Raw genomic sequence first — 19,196 nt, forward strand, 5'->3', positions numbered from 1 at the left:
ACTTATGACGAAAATTTCAATTTAAATTTTTCTCATTGCCATAATTTTAGAAGAAAAAAAATTGCTATAAAATAAATTTTATTAGTAACCTTATTTTTAAAAAAAATGCTGAGTCATAATAAAAATGCCTAAAAAAAGAAAAACAGAAAAAACAAATTTTTCTTAGTTCCTGAAACAAAATTTTAATACTGAAAATCACACTTTTCTATGTTACTGGTTATTTATATTACAGTACAAGGAAAGAGTGATAATAAATTAATAGTATGAAACGTTCTGTTAAAATGCTGGGTTATAATAAAAGCAGCAAAAAATGGAAAAAAATCCTTCTCAATTCTCAAAGTATCGAAAAAATGACAAAATTGTCTGATTATGATTTTTTTAAAAAAAAGTAATATTTATAAAAATTCAAAAAAACTTAGAAAAATACATTTCTAAGAAATATTCTGCCGAATATTTGACTGATCATTCAACCAACTGAATTTTTCACAGAATGACCAAATACTAGTTACATCCCTCCCTAATTTAAATGCAATGTTATTTCAACTTGAAAAATTCATAAAATGGCGGAAAACGTGAATTTTTAAACTGCTCACTGTTTGTAGTTTAGATTTCAATTTTTTGTTGCTTAAATAATCTTTTTCGATAAAAAAAGGAAAATGTTTACGATATAAAAAAATCTAATAATTAGTAAAATAATTATGTACATTACAAAATAAGCATTGAATTTTATTTTGAACTATCACAGTTTTGTTTTTATTTTAGGCTTTTGTTTAAAACCTATAAATTTTCTTCAATTAAAATATTTAATTTGAATTTATAATACTTAAATATGACTAAACTTTTTCCTACTTTCATTCTGTGGGCATTGCAGTTTTTTTTTATTTATTAGAATTTAATTATAAAATGAATTTTCGTATTGCATAATATGATAAAAAAAAAACCGTTTCTTTTCTTCAATGTTTATTTATTTTGATAAATCTATTGTTCATATAATAAAAATAGCAAGTTTCTTTAAAAAAAAAAAAATTATAAGTTTTTTTTATTTTTGAATGAATTCTAATAATGGAACACTACTAAGTTATTGATTTTACTAAGTTTATTGATAAAAAAAATGGAACGCTTATGTTTAAATAAACATTACTACATTTGTCATTAACATGTATAAATACATGTGCGGCCCTTCGTTAGCAAACCTGCTGTGCAAGTTGCCCTTCACTCAAAAAGGTTATGCACCCCTTTGCACAACCTTTTTGATATACATGAAGCAAAATATAAGCTTTTGCACATACATGAAGCAAAATATAAGATAAACGCTTTTAATAGTACAAAAAAAAAGGGATAATATTTTTCTTCTGCTTCAGATTTATTTGAATTAATTACATTAAAACACTACATTACATTTGTAAAACAGTATTTTCTTATTGTTGATTCTTTGGTTTAAGAATAAAAAGTGAAATCACTTAAAACCTTCTGAATTTTATAAAAGGGGGCAGATAGGTACAGATTTCTCTATTTCATTAAAAACATGGATATATTGGAGATCGAGATCTAGTCTGGACATTTTTTACAATTCGTTAAAAAACTCTTAATATGATTTTGAACTCTTGCAGTATTTTATTAATGATAATTTGGATGTTTACTCTGCACTCTGGTTTATATCTGGAATTACAAAATTTAATATTTCCATAATATTTTTTAGAAAAGGTTATTTTTGTCCATACTAGCCTCACTACATGGGACAATAGTGGAAAAATTTGGGAATTTATTAAATACTAATCTTTGATAACTCAGAAAACTAAAACTAAATTAATTTCAACTTAAAAACTTATAAAGGAATAAATACTGACATATTTCAATTGAAATGCTATTTTTTAATACAGTCCCCTTGTCATCTTTCATTTTTTTTAAAAAAAAAAGATTACAGATTGTTTTAATTTCAATAAATTATTTATCCTTTTAGGAATAGTATAATTTATTTTTTGAAAAAGTTAAATCATTAAGATTCCCAAATAATTTATATTTTATTGTATTTAGTACAAATTAGATTTGCATTAACTGTTCAGTTCCTTGAAATATTTCATTATTGAGCTTAGACATGGATTTAATAATTTGATCAGAAGCAACCACACAGTTTTTCAAACTACATCTTTCTTCTAATACAACATTTGAACAAATTATAGACCCTTGAATACTGCACTCTTTCCCAATGCTCACATTGTTCATAACAATAGAATTGACAGTTTTAGCTCTTTCATCAAATTTGCAATCATTGCCAATCATAGACTGTTTAACGGAAGCTTTGGCTGCCAATTCGCAGTCATCTCCAATGATGCTCTCGCCATCCACTTGCGATTTTTGAAACTCGTGCGATTTTAATTCTTGACCGGTAACCAAATTGAAATGTTTAATGAGTTTTTTATTGATTTCTGCATAAGCTACGAGATTATTTACCCTGCTACAGAAACAGTCTTTATCCACATATGAATAACACACAAGATTTTCCTCTGCATCTGGGTTTTTCGTGGATGCAATATGGCAAGAGGATAATTCAAAGGCTAAACTCTTCAGGTCAATCCAATCTTTATCTACGGTAGGGTCATATAAGTCGCTATTACGATTCTTCTTTTTAAGACTAAACTGTTTTTTTACTGCTGCAGGTAGAAACTCGCCTTTTAAAGTGGAAATGTGCTGATTCATCATAATAAAGTGTATCAAATCTTTCTGTATTATATATAAGTGAGCATCCATCAAATTGCTGTGCACTTTGATGTTTGGATACTGTTGAATGACTTTCATTCTCAGGGGCACATTTTCCTCAAAATCAGCTTCAGAGTTGATAAAGATCAGCCTGTTTGTTGGATCCAAGCCGATTATGTCCCTTTCAAATTTGCATTTTTTCTTGGAACCAGGCATCTCTACTTCTCTCAAAGATTTTGGAAATGGAACTAATAACATTGTGAGGGAAGAGCTCTGGACGCGATGCAGGTTTATCATATCTTGAAGGTTGAAATCGGAAACTAAATCGCAACTTAAGACAATAACATTTTGCTTAATCTTATCTTTTATAAAGCGAAGACTGTCTGCTGTCCCCCAGTCTTCACCTCTAGGCAGGGCAACTATGTCCAGGTTAAGTCCAGTTTTATCTTCAATTGCAGTTTGAATTTGAAGTTTTTCTGTCTCTCGGACTATAACTATTGCCTCAGCAAAGCCTGCTCTTTTCAGTATGTTTAATGAACACATAATTAGGGGGACATTACCAACAGGCAGGAGACATTTAGGAACAGAGGACATTAGTTCTCGCATTCTTGAGCCTGTCCCTGCAGCCATGATTACTGCTTGAAACTCCATCTATGATGAGATAAGAGACAATTTTTAATGAAAAAAATATTAGTTTTCTTTAAAGATCATAGTTTTTAAATTAAAAAAAAAAGCTTCTAAAATCAAATAATAAAAATTTTATGCTAAAAGCCAGGACAACAAACACTGAGAAGAAAAAAAAAGTTATTGAATCTCTCTGACTTTTATAACTGGTGGCATAAATCTCATTATTTTTGCAGTTACACCTTATTTTCATCTATAAAATATTTTACATAAGACTTATATGTGCTCTTAAAATCAAAAATAAGCTTTTTTTTTTCAAAAAAAAATTATTACAATTAATAAATTTTTTCGAAAAAACGACTTTTGGGTGTCTCAAACTAATTCATTTTCCCTGACTATTAGGATATAAATATTTTATTTAAATTCCCTGTTCTGTTGCCATCCTGAAAATATATATAATGAAATTTGGATACCCAATTTTCAAATTATGACTATTAATAGATAGATATTAAATACATTTAAAATAGTTAAACATAGATATGAATAACATATTGATTTAAAATTTTCACAGTAACAAAAATATTTTTTGATTGATTTAAAAATATAAAGTTCTTCACATTAAATTTAAAGAAAAACACAATTCTTTTATTACCACAATTATAAAGACTTTACTAATATACCTAAATATAAAAAAATTAGGCAAATTCTTTATTAGATCAGAAGAACATGCAAAATATCTAAAATCCAGTAGAGTTGACAGCTTTAATTTTTTCATTAATGGTTACATAAAACTGATTAGTCAAAAAATCATGTAGATTTGGCTTTTTTCTGCATTAAGAATATTTTGCTTGTTAGTTGCATTTGAACAATGAAAAATAAATCATACTTTTTAAAAAAATATGTTAAATAAAACAACCTTTTGGCATATCTTTATGAAGATAGTATATACTATCTACTATGTATGAATAAATCGAAACAATGTCAATAAAACAATAATTATTTCTTTTCAAACTCAGAGGTGCACAAGGCCCTAAAATGACAAGTAATAGGTAAGGTAATGCATAATTTGCCATATATTATGGTTGCAGTTAATTTTAAAACCTTGTTTTACAAACTTACTAGCAGGAACCCTGTTCAGAAAAAAAATTTAAATTTTTTCATTATTTTCTAAGAATTTTGAAAAATTAATATTTTTAAAAATACTACTAAAATCAAGTGTTCACATAATATCTATAAAAATTCTCCCTATTTAACAAAGGGGAAAACTGTTTCTTTAACTGGAAAAACAACATGTAAGTGGAATATATCTTAATAATATTATATAGGTAATGGATAATTTGCCATATATTATAATTTCAGTTCATTTTAAAAACCTCTTTTACGAGGTTACTTGCAGGAACCCTAAGCAGAAAAAAAGATTTAAATTTTTTTAAATTTCTTCTAAGAATTTTGAAAAATTAATAATATTAAAAATACAACTATAATCAAGTGTTCACATTTAAGAAAATGTGTTTAAAACTTTCTCACTAAATAACAAAGGGGAAAACTGTATCTTTAATGGTAAAAACAAAATGTAAAAAGGATATTTCTTTAACACACAAACTGAAATTAACAACTTAGTTCATATCTATGCAGTTTTTTTCCCTAAGTGTTTATAGAAGGATACCCCTTTGATCCCTATAAATGCACTTTTTTTTGTAAAAATAAGGTGCTATTCCTTAAAAATGCTACCTTTTTTACTTTATTTTCCAGGAAATGGTTGTACAATTCAGACTAACAGATAAACATGTCAAGCTGAACATAATGAATGAGTGGAAAGAGAGACCAGCCAAACAGAAGTCATTGGCGAGTCAATACTAAAAATTGCACATCATGCATTTTTACAATGGATCCAGGTAGATGAAAGTTTGAATCCTCTTTTTAAGGTTAATTGTTAATTTTCCTAAGAATTGGAGGATTTTTTCTTTTCCAGAGTGTCCACCTTGAGTTTGCCAAATTCTTTATTTGTTATTTTTTTAGCATCTTAATTTTTGTCACCATGATTTGGCAATCTTTTTGGTGCAGCACCAATATGTTTACATAATGATATCATTTAGACGTCCAGCTCCTTAAATGGAAGATATTTCTATATTGTGATCTGTTGCGGCAACATCTATCACCAAATGGATTTTTAAACTTGCAATTTTTTAAAAACAAAAACATGTAAAGGTTTGCACGGGAATGGCTACAGGTCGTTTATCCCCTTCTGTGATTTCTGTTTTGCCAATACTTGGCGAATATTCTGCTGCAGATTACAATATGGAAATCTTCCCGTTAAATGCCTTAGTAATGATTTGTTGTTTAAACTATCAGAGCTAAATTCGACAAGAAAAAATTGTAGTATTTTAAATCAGAGAGATTTCTGTATCGTATATTCGCAAAGTCTTGGCAAATTCCAGGCAGTGACCCACGAGAAACTTAAAAAAACCATCACAGAAAGGGACCAACTCGAAAGGTATAGCTCATAACCACCCCCCTTTAAAATCTATTTGGCACCTTGTCGATACGGAATATCCTCTTTAAATCAATACAAGAACCGCAATGGCAATAATAAAATCCGAAGAAATACTTAATATGACACAGGGTATACAACAGCAAAGTCAGAAAATGGGAGAAGTAATTACAATTCGATTGCATCATAATTTAATTCTTTTAAATTTAGACAATTACTTTGATCACTTCATTCAATTAGAGATAATGAGACATAGACGAGAATCACTGTGTAAAATATGTATTTTGCAGAAAATTATTTTTCAAATAAGATAAAAACGTCGCGACGTGGATCAAGTGTAGAATGATCAATGGCAATAAAACAAACTTTACTCCCAACCAAAATGAAAAAAAAACTAATTTTGTTGAACAAAATATTGATGAAATAAAAAAAATGCTTACATTCAATTTTGCCTATAAAATCAACTAAAGTTTTTTCAATTATATTGCTAAATCACAAACAGTGGATATTGTGATTTATTTATTTTTAATTTGTAGTACGCAATAAAGACTTTTGACTGCTTACTTCTTTGTCATTAAAACCTTTACATTATTATCAGTTTTCAAGAATAAAAATGAGGTTCAATAAAGTGGCGAGTTATATGCATCAACATTTTGCTTAAGTGTTTATTTCTTAGATTAAAAGATATGGTTTGGCAACATAATAAAGATCATATTTATTTACGCGCGAAATTATTTTTTTTAAGTAATAAATTTTCCTGTCGTGCTTTTTCCTCTTTATCTTCGTATCCTAATAGTTTTGATTTCTTCTTATGTCATAGTTTTTACTTGTAAACGCGTTTGTTAAAAAATCAATACTTCCTAGTCATAAATAATTTCGCTGTAAAATAAATTCGAATTAATTGTGACATTCGAATCTTCGAAAAGAACATTTCAAGACCAAAATATGACTTTCATCATAAACTGTTTGAAGCCTATTTTCCAAAAACCTTTGTAAAGATTTGTTTATTATCTCTGTATATTTCAAGGACTAACTCTGGATCTGAAAAATAGAATTTTAAGCATCAGAGATGGTGACTCTGATGTATCAGAATCAGAAGTTAAATCACCTCTACCAGCTCCTAAGTTTTTTACAACCCAGTCGTTCTCTTCAAAGAAGGTTGAGCTATTTTTATAATATTTCATAAAAAGCCATGTTGATTATTGTTGAATTTTGTTTGTTTCGTGAGTAAGATGACATGTTATTGTACTTATTCTGTATGTCAATTTATTTTCTTACAATATAGATGCTAGTTCTTTATACAATTTTAAGCCCAAAGTTTTACAATAGCAAAATTATTTTTGAATATATGAGGAAAAATATATATAAATGTACCAGTCATAAATGATTTTTATTTGCAGTGACAATTTTTGAAAATATTTTATTAATCTTTACCATATTTTTGTGTTGATTTTTTAATAAAATTTTTAATTTTCAGAAATTGTGTCTAAATTTTTACAAAATAGGTACCATTCAAAAAAATCTAGACAGACCCCCGCCATCTTTGATTTTTTTAAATTTCTCCTGTGATTTTTTAAAATTTTTTTTAATTCTCGCTGCCTGGAATTTGGCAAGACTTGGTGATTATTCTGTAACAGATCCTGATACAAAAATCACTTTAATTATTAAACAACATCATATAGCTTGTTTGTGTATATTTATCTTTAAAGTCCTTCTAGTTAAACCCCCTTTTTACCCAGATAGACAAAAATGTGCAAAAATTTTATAACAAAATTTAAATGGATGAAATTGAATGTTCAACAAGAATTTTTTTTTGATGCTTCAGCGAAAACAGTGAATCAATTTTCATATAATTTCAACATTTTAGGCTTCAAAAGTAGTTTGCAATCGTTCATAAAAGATAACAAAATTTTTTGAATCCATTCCCTCTCTTAGTCAATTGTCACTATGTGTCCTATTTCACTATGCCCACCATTCCTTTTTCACATGTAACGATAAATTACCCAAAAATATACTAACAGTTCAGAAACAAAGTAATTCTATTTTAGATTATATTGCATTTTGATGCAAAAATATGTAATCTGATGACTTGTTGAAATATTTTTTATTTTAACCAAAATGTATGTTGTTACTCTTCCTGTTATACCTTTTCACTAACTGTTAAATTTCAAGGATCATGTGTGATATCATTTCTGGTTAGCACCTTAAGAGTAGTTTACTAAATATTTATTTTTTAATGAGATAACATAGCTTTAATGATTTAAAAAACATGATGAATAATCATGTTTATTCCTTTTCTTCTGTGTGTTGTGTAAGACTGGGCAATAAATTGATGCATCGGAAAATATTGACGCTATGCAATCATTGCTGATCTGACGTTTGAATTGTAAATTTTTCGGATCATCAGAAATTGCGAGTTACTGAAATGTGTGCGATGTATCGATGACTACACGCATGATTCCCAATAGTACATCAGTGGTTTCAAGTGCGTGCGACGAGCATTTTCCTCCGTAAGTGTACAGTGATAGCCGTGGCAATGATTGTTATCTTTCTTCATTACATCATGACTCATTGTTTTGCCAACACGATGAATCCTAAAGTGATTGAGAATTGGAGTCTAGATTAATCTCTTAGTTATAAAAGTGTGTGTTTTCTTTTCATTGTGCAAATCCTGATAATTTTTTTACTATCAATCCAGCTGTTTATTGTTTTTTAACTGCTATTTTGCAGACATCCACATTTTTAAATATTGAGAAATAATTATCTTAGTTAGGAAATATAAAAAATGCAAAATTTATTTTTTAAAAAAAAGGCATTTTACTAAGTGCGACTTGTTAATATTTTATTTTTATTCCAGGATTCATTGAACTTTTTTATGCATTCCTTTCTCCTTTTTTTTTATTAAACATTGATAGAAATGAACTAAATTCAAGATGAAGAGAGGTGTAACTCGGATTGAGTTCATTTCAGATTGAGTTATTCAAGAGTATTATTTTATTATTTGAGTTATTCCAGAGCATAATTGCTTTAATTGATCAATCAATCAAGAAGAGCAAAAATTTGAATTTATTCAGTACGAAATGTAAAACATTACTGTTCCAAAACATCGCAATGCAACAAAAGCTCGCGATATTAGCATGACGATGCATTGCAATGCTAAAATTTTAACATTGCCCAGTCCTAGTGTTGTGAGATACATAGAAGTTAAATTTAGTGTTGCTGCCTTTCAAATAGTATGTATTTCATTTTCAGAAATGATAAATAAAGCAAGTTGGATATTAAGTTTTTATAAGTTTATCTTTCATTCATTTTTACAAGAAATTTATGTACTGAGAATTGTTTTGAATTTTAGGATAAATCTTGTCAGAGATTAAGGTTTGATCAACCACCTCCAACACCCAAAGGAAAAACAAATAGTAAAAGTTGCTCATCTGTAAGCCGTCTGTCTTCCACTAGAGATGGTTCTAGCTCTGCTCAAAGTGTTAGTTTTCGTGATTCAAAATCTTGTATCCTTTTTTTATTTGATTTCCCAGTAAAATATTTTAACACTAAAAGTTTCAGGTACGTATAGTGTTGAGCTCAGTATGCAATTTTCATGTAACAAAATGCTTAACTACATTTTTACCAATATTTAACACATTGAATGCCGCTCTAATTTTACAGGGCTTGTCCGTCTGGCCACACGGTAAATAACTACGAACTAAATTTGCAAATATTAGACAGATTTTGCTTGTTTTTGAAAAGGTTTAGCATGGCATATTTGAAAAAAGTGGTGAATTATGTGAACCTACCCATTGTTTAAAAATAGTGGTGGATAAAAATCTACTAAATTGAATTTATTAAACCAAGAATTACAATTAATAAACTACCACTTGAAAATATTTATTTGCTATCTGGAGCAAGTTGGCACCTCTGTGTATACAGGATGCGTAGCATTTTTAAAAAGTGCTTAAAGGTGCTTATTTTCGTTTTTTAAAAGCCCCTATGTCACTTTATGGGAAATTATCAAATGTTGATGGCAAAATTGTTGGGGAGGTAAGGTATCTCTTAAATTGTAATTGTTTCCACATAACCAGCAGGGTGTATAGCATTTTTATGCTTAGATGTGCTTATTTCCGTTTTTTAAGAGCCCTTAAATTAGCTTTTTTCATTGGGTGTTTTTGAAAAGTACTTAATTTTCCCTTTTTCAAAATGAGATTTTTCATTTACCATGTTGATTTTAGCTACAAATTATGCAAAAAAACACAGTTCACATTGTTCTATTCAACGTTTTCATAATTAATTCAACCCCAATATATTTCAGTGTATTGTCAGTCCGTAGCGTATGAAAACGCCATCTTTTTTACATGATTCAAATTTTCATGATTTTTGACAATTGTCAAAAACCAATGCCAAAAGTTTTTTTTTTTTTGTCATGACGGTTAAAACAAGATAAAACCCTCAATTTTCGAAAAATGTCCAACCTTGCCTAATTAAGATATTTTTTAAAAGTGCTTAAAAATATTTTTTTAGTGCTTGAAAAGTGCTTAAAAGGTGTTTATTTTTTGTTGATAAATTTGGCTACTCACCCTGGTGTATAAATAAAACTATTTTTGTGTGTTCTATATTGCATTAATTTTTTCAAACCATTTTAGTAACGATAATAATATAAAAAAATTGAAAATTACTCGAATTATGTGTTTCTAATAATCTTGGCTTCACCGGTGATCCCCATGGCATTCAACATGTTAATATTAGTTTACTATCCTACAATGATTTTTCCCAATCATCAAATATCATCTGTAACTTGAATTTTTATTTATTATTTTTTTAATTATAACTTGAAAATTTTTTGGTAATTTCAAATGGTGCCTGGTCAAAGCAAATTTTGGTTAATCTAATTCTTTATTAAAAGATATATTTTTAAGCTTTAACTTAATTGAGCATCAAAACATTAATGTTGTTGAATTGAGAAGATGAATGAGGCTAATGGCTGTAGGCATCCAATCTGGTCGAAGGGGATATCCATTTTGACGACTAAGGTCACTAAAACTTTCTTTAAACCTATCTTCTATCATTTTAATAAAATAAAAATTTTGACTGAAAAATATTTGAATCAAGCAAAATATTTTATGAAGAATAAAATATGTTTTTTAAGCGAATTCAATAATAATGAAGTTTCTGGATTTAAGATTTATTTTGTTTGAAATAATTCATTATTCTTTTATATAAAAATTACTTAAAAATATGCATATGATTTTTCTACTAGTTCACGAAATTCTGCAAATCTCAATATTGTTTGTGGACTACTGCGAATTAATATCTTAGATTCCAACATAATTTTTTTGGGAATTTGATTTATCTCAACTTAAAATTTCATTACTTACATAATTCTTGTTAACATAAGACATTTATATTGCCTTTACCAGTACCTTCTTTTCTTCTTAAGTTATTTCATGTTGGATAACGTTTTTTAAGCAGATTTGTTTGAACAAAGAAGACTGGGAAAAAAATCCATAATAGCTTTGGGATTAGAATTAATGAATTACTGAGACAAACAAAAGAATTAAAATTCATAACTTAAAAAGTAATTCCAAAATAGCAATCGTTTAAAAAAACATTTCTCATAATTTTTTTTGCATCATTTTATAAAATTTTAATTTCAATATCAAATTCCGATTTATAATAGTAGAATTATTTAATTAATATTATATATTTGTCCCCTTCTTTATTTGGCTACAACTACAAATTTTATTGCTCTCAATACCATCGTAAATTTACATTTTAATCTTTTTCTTTTCTTTTGCTGTTAATGCAAATTTTTTAAAATACCGATATTATGAAGCTCAAACCTCAATTTGTGTATTAGTTAATTCTGATAGGATGATGTAATTTTTTTGCTTTCGATTTACTCTTTATTGCTGCTAATAGCCACATGGTTTTTTAAATGCCGATATTTTCAAAAAATTTTATAAAGGAAGAATAAATTCTAATTGCATATTTATTTGTGTACTTGCTTTTTGTGACGCTCAATCAATGCTAATTCCATGCGGCTTTTCGATCTTTTTTTTTTTTTTTTTGTGTGTGTGTGTTTGTGCAATTATTGCTGTTGGTTTTCGCATTTTTTTTAAAATCGCAATGTTACTGTAATTTGGGAAATTCAAATTTCACACTTGAATATTCATTATTTCTGTTTAAATTATGCATTTACTATTTTGAAATAGACATATTTTTTTATTAAATTATACCTGTTGTTTTCACTTAATATCTAGTAGCTCTTTCTTCCAAATATGATTCCAGCAATAAGAAATTATTGTACCTAAATCAGTGTTTTGATGTGATTTGCAAGCTGGGCTCTGGTTCTTTTGGAGATGTGAGCAATTTGTTTTTATGAGTATTTGCTTTTATGAAAAATGAAATATTTTACAGTAATTTTAAATACTTTTTGTTAGGATAGCCTGGTTGGTAGGGCACTGGGTCCCTGTCCCAGAGGTTGTGGGTTCGATCCCTGCCGTCCGAAGACTCCCCGTGTAGTAAATGGTGACAGATGCATGTTTAATTTGTTGAGTCTCAAAGTCCTCCAAGTTTCCATAACAAATGATACCTCTGGGGGTACTGATTCAAGAGATTCCTTGTCTTCTGAATTGGTTCGAAATTGCAAGGCTACGGAGTTGAACATTAGTAGTCGTAAACCCTAAATCGCGACGACGGTTATAAAATAAAATACATTTTTAATACAAAATTAAGATCTACAGTAGTTACTGTGTGAATCTGTTATGTTAAAAATTAGGCACTTAGATATGAAATTCTTGTGTTAAAATTAAGTTTTTACTCATTCTAGCTATGCTCTAAACCAAACTAAGCATTTTATAAAAAAATTTACTATTTAGTCACTTTCTACAGTAGACACTGGTAATTTTTTACTCCATTTTAAATTTTTATTTTTATAAAAAATTCAAAATATTGAGACATCTAATTTTTTTCCTCATTTAAATTGTATTATTAAATTAAAAATAAATAGTATTTAAACAGGTTCATTGTAAGAAAAGAAAAAGTTTATAAAATTTTGCTTCATAATTTATGCCAAATCTTTAAAATCTGATATAATTTTTAATAGGTGTTCAAAGTTAAATCTAAAGATGATGGTAAGTATTATGCAGTGAAACGAGCCAAAGAAAAATTTGCTGGAAAAGCCGATAGGTATGCAAAATTACTTTAACATGTTATTAGTTTATTTTAGTTTTCTACAATACTGCTTGATAATTATTTGTCATTTTTTATACAAATTGATTTTTTTTTTTTTTTTATTCTGCGTTATTGTCTCTGTGGTTTTGCTAATCATCACAACTTTCATTTTAGGAGTCGTAAGTTACAAGAAGTCCAGAAACATGAGAAGCTTCCTTATCATCCAAATTGTGTAAAATTTTATAGTGCTTGGGAAGAAAAGCAAATCTTGTACATACAAACAGAACTATGCAGTTCTAGGTACAAACTTATTATTGTAAATGTTTTTTCCGCATAAATTTACTCTGAATTTCCCGTTTTTGAAGTTGAAAAAACAAAAAGACTTATCTATTTTAAATTTTAATTATTGTTAGCACACTTAAAACTTTAAAGGGACTATCTTATAGTTCATATTAAAAAGTCCAAATTTTATGTATTTTTTGTTTGGGTCCTTTACTTACCTCTATAATATCTTAATGATGAGTATTGCAAGTATCGGGACATTTAATTATTAACTTTAAAGTGTAATTGTGACATTTCACGCCAGATCAAGCTTTTTTGACTAGCTCATTCTTTAATTTTGATGAAATTTGGTGTGCATATAATAACATAAGTGATGAAGAAATTTTATTTTGAAAATTGTTTAAATTATTGACATGTTAAGCATTAAAATTAGGGCATAGCAAAAACAAATTAGAATCAGACAGAAGATTAGTTTTCACATGGCATGAGTACAAATTTAATATTCAAACTGATTTGCTAATTGGTAAATTTGTCAAATGCTTTTCTCATGACAAGTTGTATAAAATTACAACTTGGTTTTAAAAATAAAAAAATATTATTTTCATGCAATTAGATTTTTGTCATTTTTTTTTCTAAGTGTTATAGTTACAAACTAGAACCAAATACTATTATAATTTGTTAAATATTGTTTTCCTTACTAAATACCTAAACAATTATCAAATTTACTTATCCAGTGTTTTATAGATTTTGATTATTTGTAGCTTTCTTTTGCAAAGGTTTTATTCTGAGTTAAATCACATCCAACAAAACCACAATCACTGTTTAAAACTAATTTTTCCTCAGAATGAAAATGTATTTTTCATTTTTTCTCCATTTTTTTTCTTTCCTGTTTCAATTTTGATATGTCTTTTTTTTTATTATCGCTTAGACATAAAATTTTATATAAGTTTGTACAATATGAAAAATAAAGTTTAAAATTAATATTAAGTTGCAATGAAGATATATGATTAATTTTGATTAGATTAAATATTTCATTTGATTTATTGTGTTTTTCCCAGATTCAACTAATAATTATTTTAATTTAATCTGTTTTGCAGCTTGAGTCAGTATGCTGAAACAAATCATGATATTCCAGAAAAAACTATTTGGAAGTACCTAATTGACCTATTACAGGTAATGGTTAAATTGATATTGTAACTTATCAATAGTAAAGAATTATTTTAAAAATATCAATTTTAAATGCTGATAAATTAACGTTAATGTTAGAAGAAATTGCTTGTAGATTGCAGTTGATGATACAATGTGCATTTTAGAATATGAAATTGTTATTGATTATTATGAGTACAATTGGGTGATATATTTGCTAAATGTCAATGTAATGCAAACATTGTCAAACGATCATAGTATCTTCTGTTTCTTGCAAAGCTCTGACTTAAAGCTGCTCAGAACTCTGGCTTATAGCCTCTAATGTAAGATGCTTGCGATGTAACGGTATAACAATTTAGTGTGCAGGGATGCTTGCCTATGCTAACACTGTTACTGAACTGACGAAGATAATGTTGATTCCGTCTAACTACAAAGATAATGTTGATTACGTCTAACTATGAAGACAATATGGATTTCGTTTAGTTACAAAGACGTTTATTTCTTGATGTTGAATAGCTTGGAGCGAATATCAAAAATCCCAGTTTTGTGCATGGATTAGCGTCTTAATGTAGAGCACAAATGTGTCATAAAATTGAGCTGGTCTAGTTATTTGCAGAAAATACATGAGCAGGACTTACTGTAAAATTTTTTAACAGTAGCAATCAAATAATTGTGCTGAAATATACTTAAAAAACAAAAATTCAAAACTTAAAATCCGTTTTTTTTTTATTTAGCTACTTAATTTATTATTTTTTTTAACTATAATCAATCACTCTATCTTAGACATCAAAGTATATGCAGGAAAAAAATATACATATTTAAACATAGGAGATCATAGACACTAGAAATGAAACAGGCTCATTTACTGAAAAAGTTTCCTGGTTCCGACAGGCTCAGACTTGTAAGGAAATTTTCATGAAATTTTAACTACTTTTAAACAAAGATTTGGTACAGTACAGTTACGAAGCATAAAAAGTAAAATTTATCAATTGATAGGGATAAAAGGGCTTTTAATGACTAATTTTCTTGTTGAGGCAACAAAGGCATAACAGCTTCTTAAAATGGTAAAAACTCCGATGACTACTTTGAACATCTTCCCACGAAATTTGCAAAAACGCATGTAGACAATTTACATCTTTATACAATGAATAATTGATGCATAAATCTTCAGAGCTTAAAATTAATAGTGGTCTATTGGTCCAGGATAACTTAAATTAAACTCAAACCCCATAAAATTATTAGTGGATCTCAAGACAAGTAGCCAATGTAAAAGGTTGGTGTGCTGTTTTGGTTTCGCGATTGAGACATGTAAACAGACCATTGGAAATGTGTATTGACTTGTAATATCTTTTAGTACCTGGTTATTTAAACTAGGTAGTGGCTTATTTTCTACTGCTTAGTGTGTGTGTTATTGATCATTTATATATATATGGAAATTAACTATAGATGTAGGCTACTGTAATAGAAAAAGGCAAAGAATTCTCAGAATAAATTGTAATTGCAAATACCCATTTAATTTTATTATTTTTTACTCTCTTTAGGCTGTTAAACATTTGCATGATCATAATCTAGTTCATTTAGACATCAAACCAGAAAATATTTTTATATCTGAAAACAACATTTGTAAACTAGGTGATTTCGGGCTTGTTCTTGACCTCTCTGTTAAGGTAAATTATGTATTTCTTTAAAAATTGTTGTTTATCTTGATATATAATGCTTGAATCTTCAGATTTTTATCGTTAATGTTTTCAGTCTGATGCCACTAATGCAATCGAAGGAGACCCAAGATACATTGCTCCTGAGTTAATGGATGGTATTTTTACAAAAGCAGCTGACATTTTCAGGTCTGAATTTTTTTAAAATTCGCTTTTTATTACTTACAAATTGTGTTTTTTCCCAAATTCGTAACTTTTAAAAAAAAATTCAACTTTTGTTTTATTTAAAAAAAATAATAAATTAATGTATATTTAATTTTATAAGTAATTTTTTAACAAAATAAAAAATTTTAGTCTAAAAAACTTATTCCTATAATTAATTATATGGTGGTTTTTTCTATGTAGTGATAATTAGTTTGTGTTATTCAAAGTCGAAAATTTTCAAAAAATTTTACATTATAAACTTTGATAACTTTTTTGATTGTGTTTGTGTTTCTAGATTCCCTTGTATTTGACTTATGTGCGGTAAAAAATTCAGCTTGTGATTGTCTGTATAAATGAACGTTTTATATTTCAATACAGTGAAACCTTGCATTACGAACCATCCTGCAAAATTGAAGCCTCTCTTACAGGCATATATATATTTTTTTAAAATTCCTCTTGAATCTTCTCTGAATTAACCATTCTGCACCCTCTCCGCAAACCGGACACTCCCATAACAACGTGGACAGTTGTTCAGTCCCCAAAAAGTTATTTTTAATCTCTTGAAACTAAGCTACAGTTTTTCTAGATGTGAAAAAAGAGAAGGAAAAAAAAAGAAATAAAGGGAAAAAAAACTTTCTGGAAAAATCTATCTTTTTTGCCATTTTCAGAACATGTAAAATTTTTGCCTTATCCATGTCTAAAAATGTTGTTAGTTTATTTCACCACTAAATCAATCATTTTTCTGTCACCTTTTCTCTTTGCAAAGAAAAGAAATAAAATGTTGCTGCTCGTGTGAAATATTTTCTCTTTTGATCTTTTCATCTGGATGACTCAGGTTATGAGACCTAACAAGTAAGTTGAGATAAAGCATTAAATATTCTCAATTCTCCTTCCCAATGAAAATTCCTTTCTTTTCCTAATCAGTTTGACTCCTGCACTTAACACACAACTAGGTTTTAAAGAAAGAAAAAGAACAGTAATTGAGTAATCAGGCTTTTCATATAAACAAACATTTATTTAGACTCTTTCAAATAATGATTCTGAATACAACTCCATAGGAACTGGTACCTTACAAATAAGTATTGCCATAATTTTTTTATATGCATCACAGAAGCTTCAAAGATGTACTGCCATGTTTTCTATCTTTGCAGATGTCATAGTTCAAACAAATTCTGATGATCCTATTTCCAAATTAACAAGTTTGATTAACTTGACTGGAAAAAGTGTTACCAAGGGTGATGGTTTTTTAAACATTGACGAAATTTTTGCAAATAATGATTGCAATAATCCTATTTTCAAATTAACAAGTTTGATTAACTTGACTGGAAAAAGTGTTACCAAGGGTGATGGTTTTTTAAACATTGACGAAATTTTTGCAAATAATGATTGCAATAATCCTATTTTCAAATTAACAAATTTTATTAACTTGACTGGATAAAGTATTACCAAGGGTGATAATTTTCTAAGCATTGATGAAATTGTTGCAAATAATGATTGCAATAATCGCAAATAATGATGTTGAGAGAGTAATAATGAAGAAAATGATAACTTTCTGAAAAAGAACCAAAAGTACGAACTTTGTGTAATACGCACACTTGTATTGAGGAAATGAGAAATTTTTATCTATCCAAGAATGATGAAATTGATGTTAATATGCTAAATTAAATAAAAATGTACCTAGATGATATGGTAAGTTGCGCCTGTTTAAAACAAACTTATTATCATGTCTTTCTTTTCAAATGGGTAAACACAGTCAAAATAAAACAAAGTCTTATTAAAATTTCTAATTTCCTTAATATTCTAATTTAGAATTTTGTAAGTTTAAATAAATATCAAATAGTTGTTAGAGATTATTTTCTTCATCATTGCATTTATTCTAAAAACATCTATATGATTGCAGTTTTGTATATTTTCATATCATTGCAATTGTTCTATATTGCAATCATACTAAAAACTATATGGAGTTATACCTCATATTATACCTCATTATTAGTGTACCCTTCATGTAAACGAACAATTTTTTTAGCCCCCAAAAGTGTGTGCTTAACCAAGGTTTACTGTATTAGTTTTTTTTTATTTTTAACTATTATTATTATTTTAAGATATCTTGTTAACTTTTTATTGTTCTAGTTCTTAAGTGATTTAAAGTCTGTCACTGATTCTTAAAAACTGTCAATTTCCTGTTTTGTTTTAAAAATGTAAACAAATAAAAAATTGTAAAAATTTTTTTTCCTCAAAAAAGTGCCTGGATAAAAACTTTGAATTTCTCAAATTCATTCATCATTCCTATGTTTTAACTTTTTTTTTTTTCTTTCCAAGAAAAAAGAGAAATTTTTTGGTGAAATTTTTTATTTTTAATACATTTTACAGTCTTGGGATAACAATATTAGAGCTAGCATCTGATCTAGACTTACCTAGAGGTGAAGAATTATGGCATCGCTTAAGGAATCTTGAAATTCCCCAAGAATTTCTTGAAGGTAAATATTTGAAAAATTATAATTAAATTTTGAAATTATTGTTCATTATCAATTACTATATAATTTATTTATTTCCAAGCTTATTTTGAAATAAATAAATTGTATAGTAGTATAATTAATAATATAGTTTACAGGGTTGGAGTTTTTGCCGGCAAAAAGGGGTTTTTGCCAGGACAGTGGCAAAAACCTGGTAAAAACCGGCAAAAACTGGTAAAAACCGGCAAAAACCAAATTATCTAAATTGCTGATTAAATATTATTACAAAATACTTGAAACAAATTTAAATCAATCATAAGGAATAATAATTTTGATACATTACATGAAAAAATTATTTTTAACATATTAATAATTAATATAAGGGTAATAATTTTTAAAAGATTGAAAGTTTTTGATCTCTTTTCATTTTAGAATCCTAAAATAAATGTTTTTTTACAAATAAATAAATATTATTATTTG

The 19,196-nt window shown here is 27.7% G+C and overlaps 2 protein-coding genes across 2 annotated transcripts in view; one reads left to right on the top strand and one right to left on the bottom strand.

Annotated features, from left to right (window-relative positions):
* Nucleotides 1-2,002: 2,002 nt before the first annotated feature.
* LOC107439202 (eukaryotic translation initiation factor 2B subunit gamma) lies at nt 2,003-6,466 on the bottom strand. The gene is made up of 2 exons (XM_016051711.3): nt 6,253-6,466; nt 2,003-3,348 (listed from the first exon to the last, which is right to left on the bottom strand). The coding sequence occupies exon 2, from the start codon at nt 3,346-3,348 to the stop codon at nt 2,041-2,043; it is 1,308 nt and encodes a 435-aa protein (XP_015907197.1). The 5' UTR covers nt 6,253-6,466; the 3' UTR covers nt 2,003-2,040.
* LOC107439195 (protein kinase, membrane associated tyrosine/threonine 1) overlaps nt 4,357-19,196 on the top strand; it is a 22,327-nt gene continuing 7,487 nt past the window's right edge. The window contains exons 1-10 of the mRNA XM_071181088.1: nt 4,357-4,370; nt 6,811-6,970; nt 9,165-9,318; nt 12,067-12,164; nt 12,909-12,991; nt 13,151-13,276; nt 14,356-14,431; nt 15,946-16,071; nt 16,157-16,248; nt 18,634-18,740. Coding sequence (XP_071037189.1) covers nt 4,357-4,370; nt 6,811-6,970; nt 9,165-9,318; nt 12,067-12,164; nt 12,909-12,991; nt 13,151-13,276; nt 14,356-14,431; nt 15,946-16,071; nt 16,157-16,248; nt 18,634-18,740 — 1,036 coding nt within the window. The remainder of the gene's footprint in view (nt 4,371-6,810; nt 6,971-9,164; nt 9,319-12,066; nt 12,165-12,908; nt 12,992-13,150; nt 13,277-14,355; nt 14,432-15,945; nt 16,072-16,156; nt 16,249-18,633; nt 18,741-19,196) is intronic.

This window comes from Parasteatoda tepidariorum, chromosome 5, assembly GCF_043381705.1.
Source record: "Parasteatoda tepidariorum isolate YZ-2023 chromosome 5, CAS_Ptep_4.0, whole genome shotgun sequence".
NCBI lineage: Eukaryota > Metazoa > Arthropoda > Arachnida > Araneae > Theridiidae > Parasteatoda > Parasteatoda tepidariorum.